Consider the following 19,597-nt stretch of genomic DNA (forward strand, 5'->3'; position numbering starts at 1 on the left):
CGCAGGAGAGGGCAGAGGAGGTGGCCAGGCAGACGGCCATCCTCCTAGAAGCAGGTTTCATACGAGAACTAGACTACTCGACATGGCTCTCAAATGTAGTTTTAGTAAAGAAGCACAGCGGCAAATGGAGAATGTGCATAGACTACTCCGACCTTAACAAGGCATGCCCTAAAGATTGTTTCCCCTCCCTAACATAGACGCACTCGTCGACGCTGCGGCGGGCTACCGTTATCTGAGCTTCATGGACGCCTACTCCGGCTACAATCAGATACCGATGCACCGTCCCGACGAGGACAAAACAGCGTTTATAACGCCGGGGGGAACCTTCTGTTATAAGGTGATGCCATTCAGCCTAAAAAACGCAGGGGCAACATACCAAAGGCTGATGAACAAGATATTCCACGACCTCATAGGCAAGACAGTGGAAGTCTATGTAGACGACATCCTCGCGAAAACAACGCGACCCGACGACCTCCTGAATGACCTGGCAAATGTATTCGTGTCTCTCCGACAACACGGCATGAGGCTCAATCCCCTCAAATGTGCCTTCGCCATGGAAGCTGGAAAGTTCCTAGGATTCATGATAACCCAAAGAGGGGTAGAAGCTAACCCGGAGAAATGCCAAGCGATACTCCAGATGAAGAGCCCGGGTTGTATCAAGGACGTCCAGAGATTGGCAGGACGACTGACCTCGTTATCCTGTTTTCTCGGAGTTTCGGCAACAAAGGCCCTGCCCTTCTTTAACCTCATGAAGAAAGGGATAGCATTCGAATGGACGCCCGCATGCAAGGAAACCTTTAGACACTTCAAGGAAATCCTGGCGGCACCCCCTGTGCTCGGAAAGCCAAAGGCCAGGGAGTCATTATATCTATACCTCGCCATAACAGAAGAAGCCCTGGCCGCGGTTCTAGTACGAAAAGATGGGAGGGCTCAACAACCAGTCTATTTTGTGAGCAGAGCCCTGCAAGGGGCAGAACTAAGGTACAGCAAACTGGAAAAGATAGCTCTGGCACTCTTGACCTCTTCACGAAGGTTAAAACAATACTTCCAAGGTTACCAGGTTGTCGTAAGAACGGACCAAGGAATCCGACAAGTACTTCAAAAACCCGATTTGGCGGGAAGGATGATGACTTGGTCCATTGAACTTTCCCAATATGACATACGATACGAACTCCGGCAAGCAATCAAGGCACAAGCGATGGCAGATTTTCTAGTAGAGGTAACGGGAGATCCAACCGAAGAAACGAGCGCACGGTGGAAGCTCCACGTGGACGGAGCCTCCAACCAGACGTCCGGGGGCGCCGGGATCATTCTGGAAAGCTCAGCTGGGGTCGTATACGAGCAGTCGATCAGGTTTGAATTTCCCGTCTCGAACAACCAAGCAGAATACGAAGCCCTCATAGGGGGCTTAGCCCTAGCAATGGAAGTCGGAGCAACGAGGTTGGAAATATGCAGCGATTCACAAGTCGTCACCTCCCAAGTAAACGGGAGCTACCAAGCCAGAGACTCATTATTACATAAGTACTTGGAAAAAGTCAAGGATTTGAGCCAAAAGTTTGAAGAGGTCATGATCCACCACGTGCCCAGAGAAAGGAACACACGGGCAGATCTCCTATCAAAACTGGCCAGCACCAAACTGGGAGAAGGTAACCGATCTCTCATCCAAGGTATGATGAGGGAGCCGACGGTCACTCTGCACCTATCAAGGCTAGGCCTCTCATGGCTGGACCCCATCACCAGCTTCTTAGAAAACGGCAAACTTCTCGACGACAAAAAGGATGCCACGAAACTGAGAAGGGAAGCGGCCAAGTACGTGATCTTCCAGGGACAGCTATTCAAGAAAGGACTCAACCAGCCCCTACTGAAATGCCTGCACCCCGACCAGACGAACTACATCCTCAGGGAAGTCCATGAAGGTTGCTACGGACATCACATAGGGGGCAAAGCCTTAGCAAGAAAGTTAATCCGAGCTGGGTACTATTGGCCATCAATGATGGCAGACTCTAAAGAATTCGTCAGAAAATGCGCCAAGTGTCAAGAGAACACCAATTTCCACAGGGCACCGGCCTCCGAGCTAAGCCTGTTAACGTCTTTCCGACCATTCTCACAATGGGGAGTCGATCTCTTGGGGCCCTTCCCAGTTGGTCCTGGACAAGTCAAGTACCTCATAGTCGCCATTGACTACTACACCAAATGGATAGAGGCCGAGCCGTTGGCCAGCATATCCTCATCCAATTGCAGAAAATTCATGTGGAGACAGGTGATAACGCGGTTCGGGATCCCAGAGACCGTTATCTCGGACAACGGCACACAGTTTACCGACAAGAAGTTCACGGAGTTCCTCACCGGCCTGGGTATAAGACAGAAGTTCTCCTCAGTAGAGCACCCCCAAACAAACGGACAGGTGGAGTCCACGAACAAGATTATCCTGTTAGGGCTTAAGAAGCGACTGGATAATAAAAAAGGTGCTTGGGCCGACGAGCTTGCCTCGGTCTTCTGGTCTTACCGAACAACCGAACAGTCCTCCACCAAGGAGACCCCTTTCCGACTGACATACGGGTTAGATACGGTAATACCCGTGGAAATCGGGGAACCGAGCCCGTGACTACTTTTGAAAGGAGTGGGGGAAGCCGTGGAGAAGGACCTGATAGATGAAGCCAGAAAAATGGCCCACTTGACGGAAACAGCGCTGAAGCAAAGAATGGCCCTACGCTATAACACCAAAGTGCTCAAAAGAGAGTTTGAACCAAACGATCTCGTCCTAAGGCGTAACGACATCGGCTTACCGACCCCGGGAGTGGGCAAGCTGGCGGCAAACTGGGAAGGTCCCTATAGAGTCAAAGAAGTGATGGGTAAAGGCGCTTTCAAGTTAGAAAGGCTCGATGGCAAAGAAGTCCCAAGTTGAAATACTTATCCTTAAACCCGTGGTAGGAGTCCTCGAATAAGCCGAAAATCCTCCGACCTTGGGCAGACCGGAAGGACATGAACCCCTTTTTATGTTTCCCTTCCTTTGAAGGGTTTGTAAGGTTGAAAAAGAAAAGGAAAACATCCACAGGCACCGGCAGCTCGAGATATTCACATACCATCTCGAAACAGCGGATCGAAGTCTAACTGTTCGGATGCAGCTGTGATGGTACCACGGAAACCCGGCCCAGAAGCGCCATCTGGAAGGCGGAGAAAGGAATACGAACCCCCACCTGAGTAAACATGGATTTATAGAACCAAATCCAGTCGGCAACCCGAGGAGACCGAAAGTTGATCTCGTATAAACGCTGTTAGGAGCCGGCACGAAAACGTCGTAGTTGGCCTCCTCGTCGGTTCTGCCGCAGAGGTACTCGTGTTGACGGAACTCGGTGAGCTCTTCCTCGCCCATTTGATTAGGGGAGTCCTTTAAATCGGATACAACCCAGGCGTAGGGGTCGTACGCCGCAGGAGAAAGGGAAGCCCGGGAGGCGATGCGTGCCATACCTACACGGGGGGACCATCCAGTCAGTGTCGGCTACTCGGAGTGAATGCAGAAGCTCTATTCGGTAACTAACGCTAAATTTGGATAAAAAAGACAAGACCCAAACAAAAGCTACACTAGGATGGCAACCCCCCTACCTAGGGCCTAAAATCGACCATCATGCAAGGCTAAATAAACGGCATGCACAAAAACAGAGAAAGAGGACATAAAAAAGCACAATTACCTGCACTAGTAGCAAAGAACCAAAAGGAAGACTGTAAAGACGCCCTGGAACTTGAGAGCAGAGAAAGATGGAGGTGGCAGAATCAACAATGGATGGACAAACGCCAAATGACCACCAAAGGCGTTGCAGAACAGTTTTAAAACCACCACCAAAAGGAGCGCGAAAGTCGAGGGGCATATTGGTCTTTGCACAAAGGGTTTTAAACCCATTATGAGCATTTAATGCTCTGCACGAGAAACGAGGTGGTAACAGATCGCCCCAGCAACAAACAGGCATGCGCGCAGGAGGCACGTCCCCTCCACGGACGGCCGAATTGGCGACAACGAATGAGGTCAGAAATGTCGCGTCACCAACAGCCCACACGACTGTTGCTCACGCGTCGGGGGCACTGTTACGGCCTGGCCCAAGAAAGAACTTGGGCCTACCCGACCCGGTCACCACCCGACCTTAACAGTTGGATCGCACACCCATATCCGACCCGCACATCCTTCCGGGACAACTGGCCACCACAGCTGTACAAGGAAGCTTCGAGGAAGGTGGGCTCTGCCCTCCTGGGACCCACACCTGACATGGTATATAAGGGAAGGGTCCTATCCTCCCCCAAGGTACATCACATACTAGACCTTATACTCACCCGTACACTCACTGACTAGGGCGTCGGAGTGTCTTTGCAGGTGACACCCCCCTTCTCCTCCTTCACACATCGGTACCTTGACAGCTCGGTTCACCAACGCTCGCACGGCCACAACGATCAAAGCGCCTCCCCCTCATCCTTACCCGAACAGTCCAGCAACCGACAAGTAGGACAAATCGTATTCTTGAAAATAAAGCTGGAAAATCTTTTCTGGAAAAATAATTAATTATTTTATTTTATAAATGAAAAAAATCCTCGATTAAGATGTTATGAAAGACATGTTATACATGTGTATTTAAGGCTTATTTGTTTTTGAGAATATGATAAGATAAGACATTGGGAACAAAATATAAAAAATAGAAATACAACATTTTGTATTTTTATATTCTGTTTGGTGATAAACTAAAATAAATTATGAAAATCTAATTTATTTTTATTTTTTTAATTCAAAAAATTTGAGACAAAAAATATAATAATAAAAAATATAATTATGAAAAATTAACAAGAATAATGAAAGAAAAAATAAAAAATAAGTTATGTCTTTTGTTAATGTCTCTATCTTCTTCCTGTTAGGATGGACACAAATTACACTAATTAAGTGTCTGTGGACATATTATCTCTATCCATATTTTCTTTGTCAAATAAAGCTGGAAAATTTTTTTCTGGGGAAGTAATTAATTATTTTATTTTATAAATGAAAAAATCTCTTGAGGATTTTTTCAATAATAAAATAAAAAAATTCATAATTTCCCAAAGATGATTTTTGGACTTTAATGTCCAAAATACGATTTTTTTTTTTTGCATTTAAGCAAGTTGGCCAGACCCCGGCGAATTCTATAAATTTTATAGAGTTCGCCTAATCCCTGGGCGAACTCCACTCAAGTTTTTTGAAAAACACATTTTTAATTCATATCATTGTCTAGAAAATAGTATATAGATCTACAAACAGTATACAGGAATATACAAAAATACACAGACAACAAGCATGACTTCTTCAAAGATTTTTTTTAATTATAAATTAAAAAAATTATGCCATTTTTAACAATGATAACTATTGTTATCGTCTCTAAAAATATATAGGTGCACCGGAATAAGCCATATTTAAAGTGGATTGTTATCCTATGTACTTTTATGTACTCATATGTATTCTGGAAATGATAATAATGGTTACTATTGTTAACTTTTCAATCTGATATATTTGAAGTGGATTACTTTTGAGAAATAGTTATTTTTTAATTTATAATTAATTTTTTTGTTAAATATGTCTTATTCCGATGTACTTATGTATTTTTAGAGACGATAACAATGGTTGTCATTGTTAAATATGGCTTATTTTTTTTAATTTATAATTAAAAAAATCCTTAAAGAAACCATGTTTGTTGTTTGTGTATTTTTGTGTATTCCTATATATTGTTTGTAGATCTATATACTATTTTCTAGACAATGATATATCGTCTTTCAAAAAACTTAAGTGGAGGGTTAGGCGAACTTGATAATTTTTATAGTTCAGAAATCATATTTTAAAAATTAAAGTTCAAAAATTATGTTTGAAAAAATATAAATTTTTTAATTTTATTATTTAAAAAATCTAAATTACTTGATGGGATTAATTTTAAACTTTCCATCATTTTTTAATTGTAAACAAGGCTTAGCAGCTCAGAAACACAAACAAAAAAAAAGAAATTAGAAAGAAACAAAACGGGGAGTCTTCACCCGATGCATGTCTGCCTCAAGGACTAGCATTACAAAAAAAAGTTAGTTAAAATGGCTTTTTTTTAAAGTAATTACAACAGTTTCAACTTTTGTTATTATTAAAAATAACGTCGTTATCCTAAACACCATTTTAGTTATTATGGCGTTTTTATAAAAACGGCCACAATTAACAAAAATAATAAGACAATTTTTATTATGTTTAAAATGACGATTTTAACTATCACTTTAATCACATAAAATGGTAATTAGAATCGCTGTTTTTACTATAATATAATGACGTTTTTTTATAAAATAATGGTTCAAAACCGTTATTTTTTATTTGAATAACGGCAGTTTTTTGTTGCTTAAAATGACAGTTTTTAACTGTCATTTTTACAAAGATATAATGACGCTTTCTCTTTTTAAAATGGCAGTTGAAATGACCTTTTTTTCTTGAATAAAATGACATATTTAACCACTATTTTTACTTAATTATGATGACAATTTTAAACTTTTTAAAATAGGATTGAAACTGCCATTTTTTACCACTTAAAATGTCATTCTTTTACTCTTTTAAAATGGTTGGTGAAGCCGCTATTTTAACTGAATTAAGATAATTTTTTTCTATTTAAAATGCCATTTTTGGAACTCAAACTTTAAAATCTCGTAATAATAAAAAATAATAATCATAAATCAAACATCATAACATAATTTTTAATTCACACACGGTCACTAAAAATTAAAAGTCATAATTCAAAAACAAAATATCAGAGATAACATAGTTTTTCAATAACAGGTCTTAATATATAATTCTCAGTACATAGATTTTTGTCATGTAAGATTATGCTTTCTTGTTTGTCGCTCCAGAAGACCTACTTTCCAACTTTTTTGACGATGAAATTTCGTTTTCTTAATTCAATCTCAAAACAAAAGTATAATTTTTGCCTAAACATAAATAAATCTTCAAACAAAGTAAAAAAAAAACAAAAACTTTTTCAACTAGAAATGAAAAAAAATCACATCTAAATCACAGTTTATTACTTGGTGTCTAATTTTTGTCTATTTTTTTATATCAAATTTTCTTAACCATGCATTTTTATTCCGCTTCCAGGACATGAAAAATTTTTGAAAAAAAAAACTACAAGTTACCATTACTTCTTTTAAAGGATAATTTTGTGGTACTAGCAATAAAGGTACCATCAATCTTCGTTTGTCCTGAAAAGGAAAATCTGTAGGAGGTGAGAATAGCATTATTGCTAAGTATCCCAAAAAAGCACTCTCAGTGGTCGTATTACCATCTATCTGACTGCCTCAATGCAGTAGATATACCTACAAATATCTCTGGAATTGCCTTAATGCAACAAATGACCTTTCAACAGGCCCTCTCTGCTTGTTCTCTATTCTCTTTATCATATTACTCTTTTATCTTTGTCTCTTTACTCTGCTTTGGTTTCTCTTTTTAACGTATGTGTTTTATAGCATATGTAAATTTCGATATGAATAGTTAACATGTCACAAGTATAGGTTCATTAATAACTATATATATATACAACATCCCAAGTCCTGACCTGTTCAAAAGGTCCCTAAGCTAGCGCCTAGGCTAGCCTAGACTCTATACTCACCTAGTCCCTCTAAACTACTGAAAAGAGGAAAGGTATGTTCTAGGTCTTCAAAACTCAAATAAGGTAGATAGTTGTCAAAAGGTGAAAGATCGTCTACTACTCCTCTGCACGATCATATGTCATCAAAGAGCATCTCTCTGGTAATTCATTGAGTGGCCACAAAACAGCAACATCGTACGAAGGACTTACGCTAAAGTTCATAGATAAACGAGGTGTAGATGTCGGCTGGTCTGACGGTATATACGTATAAACAGAAAACGAATCTTGCTCTAGACTCAGTAGACTATCCTAACAGAACCCTTTTGCAGAATGATCATCAATGGACTACGGAAGGTGTCATACCCTAGGTCAAGCTGTACGACCCGGGCTGATCGACGACAAATCGACCGATCTGTTCAGACCAGGACTACCCGACTTCTTTACGAAAGAGGTTGGCCAAACTGCTACGGAGGCCTAATAAGGCCCAAAAAAGATGAACACGACCCAAATCTAAAGGCAGCTCGAAGCCTAGAAAGATGAAGGCGGTTCCCTTAAAGATAAGATAACTTCACTCAAAGATAAGATAAGATAACTATCTTATCCCAGAGACAGATCATTCTACACCATTATAAATACACTAGAGCACCCAGGTATAACTCATACTTTGATTCTACAAAAAACCTGCTTAATACCCTTGCTAACTTAAGCATCGGAGTCCCTTGCAGGTACCACCACCCTCCGGTGACAAAGGATCAGTACCACCACCAAGTCCAACAAGTCGGACACGACAGCTCCGGCCACCATCATCAAGTCAGACTCAACCGCGCCGACCAGTACAGAAGATCTCGTCTGAGACGACCTACAGTTTCAGGTAACCCTCGGAATAGAAGGGTACTCTTCCATCTAAAGGGGAAAAAGAGAGAGAAGGGGTAAGAACTGGGGAGTTCTTAGTAGGGCCGGGGTTATTAGTTACGTTCATTAATTCTGTGTTGTTTAGCAGACAAATAGCAAAATACAAAGAAGCAGTAAATAGAAGATACAGATAAATAAAGAAAATAGAGAAAAGAGAAAGCAGAACACAAACAAAAGAATACAAGAAAATAAAACACAAATACAAACAGAGAAAACATACATCCATACAATAGTCATAAAAGAGGAAATGCATAACCAAATATGATGCATGTCTAGCCCTAATGCTGGTAATGAGCTCATTTGTCGGTTTCATACCTGCTCCCGACATTACCCGAAGTCTTCTGACCAGGTAAGGCTTCCCTGTTGGCAATACCCATCGCAAGAGTCCTTTGACTTGCAGGGCGGCACTAGCAACCTACTGCAAGAGTCATTTGACTTGCAGGGCGGAGCTAGTCTGTCCAACACACTCACTATATGAGTCCTTTGACTTACAGGAGCACACATACACACTCACTGTAAGAGTCCCTTGACTTACAGGAGTATATACTAGTTGTGTTTTCTTGATACCTCATTAAGAGTCCTCTGACCTACAGAATAGCATTATAGCTAAGTATCCCAAGAAAGCCCTCTCAGTCGTCGTACCACCATCTATCTGACTGCCTCAATGCAGCAGATGTACCCACAAATATCTCTGGAGTTGCCTTAATGCAACAAATGACCTTTCAACAGGCTCTCTGCTTGTTCTCTATTCTCTTTATCATATAACTATTTCCTCTTTGTCTCTTTACTCTGCTTTGGTTTCTCTTTTTAAAGTATGTGTTTTATAGCTTATGTAAATTTTGGTATGAATAATTAGCCTGTCCCAAGTATAGGTTCATTAAGTCTATACTGAAACAATTTAACTTTTCATATAATACCTGACTCTAGGCGCAACTCAAGAACTAACTATGTTGCTTCTAGTTCGTTCACTAGTATTTGTTAGTTTCTGTCATTAAAACTTTACAGACTTTTTCTTCAAACTTATATCTTTCCTTTGTCTTTGTCTCACTAATATGTTATTACCACTCGCTAAGTATTTTATGAAGGTAATTATGAGATTCTGCACTTAAAGTTGTCTTTCTAAAACTTTTACGAAAAAATGCCTTTTCTGCATTATTTTATTATTTATAATTAAATATTATTATTTAATATTTTATTATCATTTATTATTTTATTATTAAATTTTCGAAAATGATCCCTTTTTAAATTTAACCTTTAAAATTCACTTTTTACCACCTGTAACTTTTAATATTTCTACTTTAACCACCATAACTTTTGAAAATTACAAAATAACCCCCCAAACACCAAAATAATTACTTCCTTGCCCTTTTATGGATCAAAAATATGTTCTTCATTGTTGTTCACCACACTCAAAGTATTCTTCGTAAAATTTTTATATTCTTTCTTTGTTTTCACCCGTTTTTCAATCTTTTCAACAACTGATTTTTACCATAATTCAAAATAAATTAGCAGCCACCAAAACCCCATCTTTTATACTTGATTTTAACAAAAATTGAATCCTAAGTTAAGGATTTGGGTTTTGGTTTCCAGCAGCCATGAAGAATACAAATTTAAAGTTGAATATCATAAAATTTCATCAAATTTTCACCAAAATTTGAACAAGAATCACTCGTATAAACAATTAATTCCAAGCATAACCAAACCATATCATAATCGCACAACTCAAACACAACTTATCAAGATTAATTTTACCAAACTCTACCTTGATTTGCTGCCTCAAATCCGGTTATGCTTTTAGATGTTCTTTTTGCACTTTTTCCTCCTAAAACACATCAAGAACAACTTTAAATCCACAAACCCTCAACTGACCGAATCTCATTCAGCATGTTAGGAAGATATTTCTCACCTTAAACTTGCTTGAAATTAACATTTCTTGGCCGACAAGTCAAGTTAAGTATGATTCCTAAGGAAGAACATCAAGAAAACACATGTTTTAAGCATGCTTCCTTGAAAACTGAATTCAACCTTGATTCCAACCTTGATAAGTTACATGGTTATGTAGAGGAAGAATAGAGGATCATTTTGGTGAAATCGAAGTTTTGATTTGAGTTTTAGTTCAGAAGAAATCAAGCTTTGAAGATTTAAGTGTCATGAAAGTTTATCTCTTTTCTCTCTTGTAATTTTCAGCCAAAATGAAGAAATGAGACAGCCTTGGAGGTCTTGGGGGTGTAAGGTGAGTTGTAATTAGTTGGCTTGGAGGTGGATTAAAATAATATTAAAATATCTCAGGTGTATAACTACTAAAACTAGATGTATCGGAACACTTGTAAAAACATCTCTAAAAATTCTTTTATGAGCTACTAGCATAAATGACACTAGTAACATTTTTAATATGAGAATAGAACATGTATTATGAGGCATTAGCATTACTAAGGTCATCAAAGAGTGTTGGTGCTAAGCTGCACCAGTAAACTGTGAACCCGGTTAAACCGATCTCCTATTTTTAGCTAAAGCAGATCAAATAATATTATAATATTATTCAAGCATATCTAATATTAATATAATAATAATATCATATTACTATTTCTTTTCTCTCATGAATCGGGTCCGGTTCGTCAAACTGAGACTATTTATGGAAACCAGAATCAAAACTCCTAACCGATACGGTTCAAAAACTAGGTTCTCCGCAGCCGCGTTGTCGAGCTTGCCTCAAAAGAGGTTCTGGCTTAAAGATGACATAATTATGATGTGGATTGAGATGCTTGATGATATAGTAGAGGTGTTCCCTTCACTGATCTTCCAGAGAACTCCGTGTCTTCAGAAAAGATCTCGCATACTCGAAAACTGGGTTGTTACAGAGAGAACAGCTACAACAATTAGTTCATTTAGCATATATATACAATTATTCAAATAGACAAGCCAAATATAAGATACACACCCAAACAATACACACAAATGCAAATGATGCATGCTTACCCTATGGTCAATGAGCTCATCTGTCGATTATACAGTCAAACCTGACTCATCCAGTAGCTAACCCGGATATTGTCTCTTTGCTGTGCATCTCCAGGAGGCATATAATCGGGGAAGTGTGCCCTACCACCTTTTTCCAGAGACAAACACTAGGCTGTAGAATCTTGGAGAACAACGAATTCAACTTGCACCGCCCTTACGTTCGTGCCTTCCCCTAAGGTAACGAGAAGATTCACAGCTCCATCCGTCTTTATATGGTGATCCCCCAGGCCAACGACTCCCGGGAGGTGGGGTTTTAGGTGCTGATCCTTTAACCCCAGAGCATCAAATGCGTTCCAAAAAAGGAGATTTGAGTCTGCGCCGGTATTAATGAGGATCCTCTTCACAATACCATTACCTAATCTGGCCGTTATAATGAGGGGCTTGTCTTCTTTCGATGTGACGGCCTGAAAATCATCCTATGTGAACTAGACTGCCAAGATGCTTGTTACCTTGAAAACTTTCGAGGTTGCACCTTTGACGTCTCTTTTTCACAGCATTGTTAGATCTTAGCAACTTATTACTTCCAACCACTACGTTGACCACAACCTGTGCTGTCTCTTCCATATTCTCTGGAGGTCTGGAGCTCCTTGGGTTTCTGGTTTTCTGATATTCTTTCTCATTATGCCATCTTGGCGGCCGTACGTGTTGGATGAACTCAGGAAGCTTTTCGTCTTGAATTGCTTGTTCCAAGGCATCCTTCAGATCATTACAATCTTCAGTCTTGTGATCATGGGACTTGTGGTAATCGCAATATTGGAATTTGTTTAATGAGACTCTTGATTGGATCTGCCTTGCTTTTGGCAAGATGCCTCTATGAGAAACTTGTTGATAAACTTCAGCAAGGGAGGCTACCAAGAGAGTGTATGAGTTGGATTTTCCAATTTTGAAAAATGAATATTTTGAGTTCAAAGTATGTCCCGAGTTTCCTCCTTTTTGAGGAGATGGTGCCGGGTTTTTCCTTTTAGTGGAGACTACCTTTGACACATCCTCATCTCACATGTATTCTAACACGATTTGATGGATTTCTTCCATGGATTTTACATCCTTGGAGGTCAAGTGTCTACAAAAATCTCCTTCGAATTGTCCAGCAATCAAGCATAGACACCCGACTTCAGAGGTTCAAGTGTTCACCTCTAAAAGTGCTTTGTTGAACCGATCTAGATAGTCTCAAATGCTTTCCCCTACCCATTGTTCTACTCCCAAAAGTGAAATCATGTGTTTTGCTTGAGTTCTCCTGGTGATGAAGTGAGCCAAAAACTTAACTTTAATGTCTACAAAGGAGGATATTGATCCAGTGGGTAAGGTGTTAAACCATACCATGGCGGGTCTCGACCGGGTTATCGAAAAAGCCTTACACCGGATGGCATCATCAACTCCTTCTAGGTTCATCCTCGTTTTAAAGGCATCAATATGCTCCTTAGGATCCATTTTGTTGTCATACTTCAACTCAGTAAGCTTATCGAAATGTTTCGGCAATCGAACTTGTAAGACGTGGGAGGCAAATGGAGTCTGACCCATAATGACGTGTTCTCGGAATTTTCTAGGCCTTTTAGGAGTTGGACTTCTTTGCGGAGTCCTCCTCATTTTAGACTGAGAGGATCTTGATTCCTCTCTCGCTCGAGAATCGCTGTGTCGACAAGGTGACCCTCTCTCGTCTTTATGATATGGGGGAGAAGGCGAATCTTGCCGATGCTCCCTATTGCGTTCATGGTTCCCATTGCGAGGTTCATCCCGTTCCCTAATAGGGCGACTTTGAGAATGGGACTGCCTAGATAACGAGCGTTCAGGCAATTGCCATTGAAGCTCAAGTTGATATCGTTCCAACTCTTTGTCGCGTTTCTTGCATGGCATGGTGATAGTCATCACCTAAGCCAGCGAAATGACGACCTTCCTGATTGACGGGTTCACAATTTTCATAGCCCGAAGGGGCTTCTTCAAAACTTGGCGTGAGTGCTGTTTCATGTCCATCTTCCTAGTGTTGGCTTTTCAGTGGAGTTTTTAGATTGACAGTAGATTGAATCCGTTGTTCGGCCATGATTGTTGATAAAGCAGGATCTCCACAGACGGCGCCAAATGTTCGTGCTCGGAGTGAGGTTACAATCTGAAGAGGTGAAGGTAGGAGATCCCAACTTCGTCAACTGTTGAACCAGGCCGGGGGACAACCTACAAGATACTCCAATACCAAAGTCACTAGAGTGTGAGGTTGTAAGTAAGTTTCTAGTGTTTATCTGATGGTTTCTCGTCCTTTTATTCCTAGCCCTTTAGGATTGCCGTTTTTCCTGTATTAAGTGCTCATTATGGCGCATTGTTTGCCAGGATTCAGCGCTTGCAGAATATGATAACATATCCGTTGTGGCACCTGGCCATTATCCCATGAAGTCGGTTATGGCCTTAATCGTTGGGTCAATTACGTTTTCTTTTTGTCTGTAACAACTGTCATAATAAATTTTTTCATATATCAGACAACATCAGACATTAAACTCAATTATCTAAAGGGAAAAGAAAAAGTTAAATGCATAATTTCATGAATATTAACCAAAATGATAAATATTAACATTTAATCAAACTATCTAGGGAGTTTTATAATTTACAAAAAATTATATCATAGTTAATTAGTTATGTTATTAAAATTTAAATTGAATTTAGAGTTAAAATTAATCATGATAAGCTAATCAATTTTATGTAATAATAATTAGACATATCGTAAGGAATAACTTATCATTTGTTTTAGAGAGGATTGGATAGAATTTACCATAAATAATATAGATGTTAATTACTCAAAAATAAATATAAAGAACTAACTTTTAGTTAGTAAATATTATTCAATTTTAGTATTTAAATTTATAATTTAAGATTTAAGGTTAAAAATTTATGATTTAAGATCTAAATTTTAAAATAAATAAAATAATTTTAAAAAAATAACTGATATTAGCGAAAAAATTAATTACCTAGCTAATATTATTACTATTAAACAAAGGTCAATTTTATTATTATACTTTTTGAATTAAATATTAATTCTTAATTTTTTTTTTTTTTACAAATTAAACGCCATTTTTTAGCTTTTGGCACAATGACAATTATAACCACAAACAAATTCGGCAAGTACGTAGTAATAGTATTCAATTTCCACGAGTAGGCCAGTTTAAATTACGAAGAAAGAAAGGACAACAAAGACATTACGTTTTGTCGTCTTTATCGAATTGACTTAGACTCAGCATAGACGTGTGTAGCGGGCTAATCATAGATATGTAGCCATTAAATTTCGCATAACACAAGAAATAGAGAATTAAGCACTGAAATAGTTTATCTTCTAATTGCTATTTGAGATGGACTGGCCTAAGAAGATGCCATTGCTGGTATTAGTGGTAACTACTATAGTGTTGGTTGAAGTGTTTGGCAACGTTAATGGCTGCTTTCCAGAAGAGAAGAAGTCGCTTCTTGAATTCAAGGCTGCTTATTGTAACGAAACTTTGCTGCCTTCTTGGGTGGATCACCCAAACAGTGATTGCTGTCACTGGGAGCGAGTTACATGTGATTCTTCCTCCGGCCGTGTCTTCAATCTCTCTCTACAGAATCTAGGAAAGCATGATATAAATGGAGATTGTTTATCTCCACACATAAACTGGTCCTTGTTCCTGAGCTTTAAGGAACTCACTAGCCTCGATTTGTCCCATAATTGCTTTCAAGACTTCGTTTTTTATGAAGGTATGCACCCTCTAATCTGACCTCGTGTATTCGTTTAAAAAGAAATACTACATTAACATACAATTGATCTTTTTCACAATTTAATTAGTTTTTTCTCCAAGTGTCCTTAAATTGTTTGGATAGAGTACTCTGATCTTGCTTCTTTATTAGATTTTTTCACATGATCTTACCAATGATTTTTTTTTTTTTAATGTCGCACGATCTATATAAAGTCGACTTTGTTTTTACTAAATTTTGATGAATTTGCTTTTTCTGGTAGATTTCTTTCATAGTCTTTTATTGTAATTTTTTTGTCGTAAAATATATATATATATTCCGTTGTGTATTTTTCTCTAATTAATATTTAATTTTAAAAGTATAAAAATAAATAATTATTAAATATTTAAAATTTATCATAAAAAATAAGTTAAATAAAAATTAAATATTAAATTATAAACACCATAAAATTCATAATTTTTTTCATTATTTAAATATCCAACGTTTACACTTTACAAACTTGCTGAATAATAATATTGGCATTCCTAAGAAATTATGTAAATAAATGAAGTTACTTTTAAAACTTTAATTAATACAATTCATTATTTCTTTTCAAATTCATGTCATAATTAAAAGTGAATAGGAGAGAAAAAGATTAATGAAAAGTAAGAGGAGCTAAAGTATGTTTTATATAATATGTACAATAGAGTTAAATTGAAATTAGAATTAAATTAGAGACAATTAATTAATTTTGAGTAGTTTTTAATTTAAAATTTGAATTAAATTATGATTTTCGTTAGTTATGACCATTAATTAATTTTGAGTGGTTATGGCAATTAATTAATTTTGAGTAGTTTTCTATTTAAAATTTGAATAAAATTATAATTTCTGTCAGAATCAAATTAGGATTATCTCCCTCTCTCAATACGGTGTAAACTCTTCTCTCACTCTCTCCTCGAAACAAAAGTCGGTACAGTATCGCCACGGTTACCAGTCGCCGTCGGACATCGCGCCGACACTCTTCCGACTGGCGCTGTCGTCTGTACAAGCCACCGTACGTAGGGAGGACGCGCATATTGTGTGAGTCGAGCTCGCAACACCGCAGCAACCCGAACGTCTAGTGCCTCCAACACAGTTGGTTTGTGCCTTCTTCCTGTCGTCGGATGTTCACTTTCTCTGTGAACGTGTATGGTTATTCTTAAGTGCTTAGTTGTAAATGATGATTGTTGGTTATAATTTATACACGTTCACATTGGATGTTCGTTTTTGTATGGTTTTGGATGTTCACTTTTTCAGTTTTTGTGGATGTTTATTCTTCGAATAATTCAACAAGACACAGGCAACAGCGCTCGGATGATGCGAGCGCAGTGTTCAGGGCTGCAACTCACGTCGGCGACGCTGACAGTTGCAGATCACGGATGTTCGGCCGCGTGAGGAGTGACGGAAGTTCTTCCGGCGAGGGCATTGGCGCGAGGAGGTGGAGCGCGACAGTTCCGGTCGGCAGCAACGGAGGCTACATGTCGCGCAGAAACATAGTGGTAAGATGAGGTTGCTGCGCACACGGCGGGACGGTAGAGAAAGGAGAATTTTTCTGCCGAACAAACAATGAGGTTTTTTGGAGGGTAGGTAATGGTGGGTGATAAAGAGTTAATATAAAAGAATTTGGAGTAAATTGGAGGTAAATATTACAAAAAACAATTAAAAATTAAGGATAATGATGTTTAATTTACATTATTAATACATATTGGACCAAATAAACAGTTTTATTGTACATATTATGAATAAATTTTTTAAATAAAAAGGTGAGGATGTAATTATTATTATTATTATTGGATTGAATTTAATGACCAAGATTAAACCTACTCTAAAAATTAGATTACATGAAACAAAAAAATAAAATTATTATTCTCCCTCTTAACAAAATATCTAACCAAAAAACAAATCTCTAATTTTTGAACTTTTTTTTGCTGCGTTATTTTTTTCATTGGTCTCGTATCCGTCATCTCTAATTGTCACTGTCGTAACTCCTCCCTATATTGTTTTGTCATTAGTCCCCTCCAACCAATAATTTAGGGATATGAGAAGCAACACACTTTTGCTCAGACAGAATAGTCATTTTAATTTTTTATTTCATGTAATCTAGCTTTTAAATTAAATTTAATCTTAGTAATTAAATATATATATATATAATATATATATTCGCGTAAAGCTAGTCTATGGTTAAAAAAAATAAAAAGATTAGATTTCGTGGTCAAGATGATTTATATTTAGTGTCCAAGTTCGCTTGAGTCTAAGTTTGAGGAGTGCTAAAAGGTCAGTAATTTTTGTGATTTATGGCCATCAAGTAGTTATCAATGATATTTTTAATAGTGTGAGATTTCATCCAATAATATGAAATTACTTACTTTTCTTTTGCTGGATATATACTAGCCAAAATTTAATAAAGTTGTTGACTTCTAGATTTTTTCTCTATTTTTTTCTAATCATTTCAGTTTCATCTCTTTTGGTTCCGTTATTTCAATTTTGACGGTTTATTCAAACATTTATCAATTTTTCTATATTTTAATAAAAATTTTATAATTTATATTTTTTATTTTCTATACATGTTTTTTTTGCTACTTATTTTCTATACTTATTATTTTTACTTTTTTATTCTTATTGGTTACACCGTTTGTAAATCCTAATAACAATAACGCAACTCAAAAAGAAATCACATCTACTCTGTGAATTGAATTCTTGTGACAAATTTTGTAAAAAAATTTATTTGTTGGAGTCGATCCGAGCGAAATCCAAGAAAAACAATCTATTATCCATGTAGAGACTGAATTTGAGTAGAATAAATATCTCTATTTAATCATAACATGATTTAACATGATATTTTATATACAATGAGTATAACAAAAATTTCTCAATCTAATCATCTTATTCTAATTTATCTTTACACTGTAATTTTTAAATCTAGGTATAATATGTCGAATGAAGCAACTTGAAGAGCTACATTTGAATGGTAATAACCTCCAAGGAACTTTGGGAACATGTCTGGAAAATATGATATCACTCCGAACTCTTGATCTCTCGCATAACTCCTTAAGAGGTAGCATACCCGATTCAATAAGACACATGCCAAGCTTGAGAATATTAAATTTGGGGTACAACAATTTCTCTGGCAAGGTGCCGGACATATTTGATGGAGGCACCTCACAATCAGATACGCATCAAGTTAGTGGTCTTAACATTATAGACTTGTCTCATAATCAATTGTGTGGCGAACTTGACAATAATTTATGGATACCTTCATCTTTAGTTTTCTTGAGCCTGCAAGGAAATCGTCTTACTGGGGTGATATCTATTGATGATTTCTATAGCCCCAATCTAGTGGTCCTTGATTTGAGTGATAATGATTTCACGGGAACTATTCCGGGAAGCATCTACGGCATTGAGTCTTTGGTGTTTCTTTTATTAGCAGGAAACCAATTGCAAGACGAACTTTCCAGTCAGATATGTCAGTTAAAAAGCCTACAGATTTTAGACCTTTCACGTAATAACATAACTGGATCTGTACCTTCTTGTTTGAATAACATAGCATTTCGGGACATAAAAATCATCGTCTCGCATGGAATAGAAACTTCGGTATCTTATGGCCAAGCGAGAAGATACATTGCACCAATGTTTCGTCTTAAGTTTAGGTTGGGAGAAGTGCAGTTCATGACAAAAGGCTCATTCTTTTCGTATGAAGGTTCTTCACTTAAAACTATGTCAGCATTAGATTTGTCCTCTAACCAATTGACAGGAGAGATTCCTCACGAGTTAGGAGATCTCAGAAGCCTCCAATCACTCAATTTGTCGCACAACCGTCTGAATGGATCCATTCCTGACAACTTTCACAACCTAAAAAACATAGAAAGCTTGGATCTTTCAAATAACAGTTTGAGTGGACAAATTCCTCTTGATCTTCAGGACTTGTACTCTTTGGAGATCTTCAATGTGTCCTATAATAATCTATCTGGTATAGCACCTGGAGGAAACCAATTTGCCAACTTTGATGATAGCAACTATGAAGGAAATCCACTTCTCCATTGGACCAACAGCAACAAACGAGTTCCACCATCTCCAATCCCATTGCACAAGGGAAAGAAGAGCGACGATTCTTTCTTTGATTTAGCTTCCTTCTATTGGACTTTCTCTGCATCCTATGTCACCGTGCTCTTAGTGTTGGTGACAATTCTTTCGATCAATTCTTATTGGAGAAGCCTATGGTTTTATTTTGTTGTATGGTGCCTTCTTAAATGTTTTGGTCATTTTCTTGGAGATGCTTTCTGCAAGAAGTTAAAATCATGAAATAAATTACTCAAGGATGTTTGGTGTGTTTTCCT

The 19,597-nt window shown here is 37.7% G+C and overlaps 2 protein-coding genes across 2 annotated transcripts; both read left to right on the forward strand.

Moving 5' to 3' along the window:
* The first annotated feature begins 241 nt into the window (after positions 1-241).
* LOC107459461 (uncharacterized) lies at positions 242-2,605 on the forward strand. Its single transcript, XM_016077691.1, has one exon. It carries the CDS (start codon positions 242-244, stop codon positions 2,603-2,605), a length of 2,364 nt encoding a protein of 787 aa, XP_015933177.1.
* A 12,203-nt stretch (positions 2,606-14,808) lies between these two features.
* LOC107459584 (receptor-like protein 13) lies at positions 14,809-19,597 on the forward strand. The gene is made up of 2 exons (XM_016077817.3): positions 14,809-15,248; positions 18,187-19,597. Exons 1-2 carry the CDS (start codon positions 14,870-14,872, stop codon positions 19,560-19,562), a joined length of 1,755 nt encoding a protein of 584 aa, XP_015933303.1. The 5' UTR covers positions 14,809-14,869; the 3' UTR covers positions 19,563-19,597.

This window comes from Arachis duranensis, chromosome 7 (assembly GCF_000817695.3).
Source record: "Arachis duranensis cultivar V14167 chromosome 7, aradu.V14167.gnm2.J7QH, whole genome shotgun sequence".
NCBI lineage: Eukaryota > Viridiplantae > Streptophyta > Magnoliopsida > Fabales > Fabaceae > Arachis > Arachis duranensis.

Bases quoted from the DNA above. Each gene is read 5' to 3' on its own strand.
- LOC107459461 (XM_016077691.1), top strand. From the start codon at position 242: ATGGACGCCTACTCCGGCTACAATCAGATACCGATGCACCGTCCCGAC.
- LOC107459584 (XM_016077817.3), top strand. From the start codon at position 14,870: ATGGACTGGCCTAAGAAGATGCCATTGCTGGTATTAGTGGTAACTACT. The intron at 15,249-18,186 runs GTATGCACCCTC...TTTTAAATCTAG, and splicing joins AGACTTCGTTTTTTATGAAG to GTATAATATGTCGAATGAAG.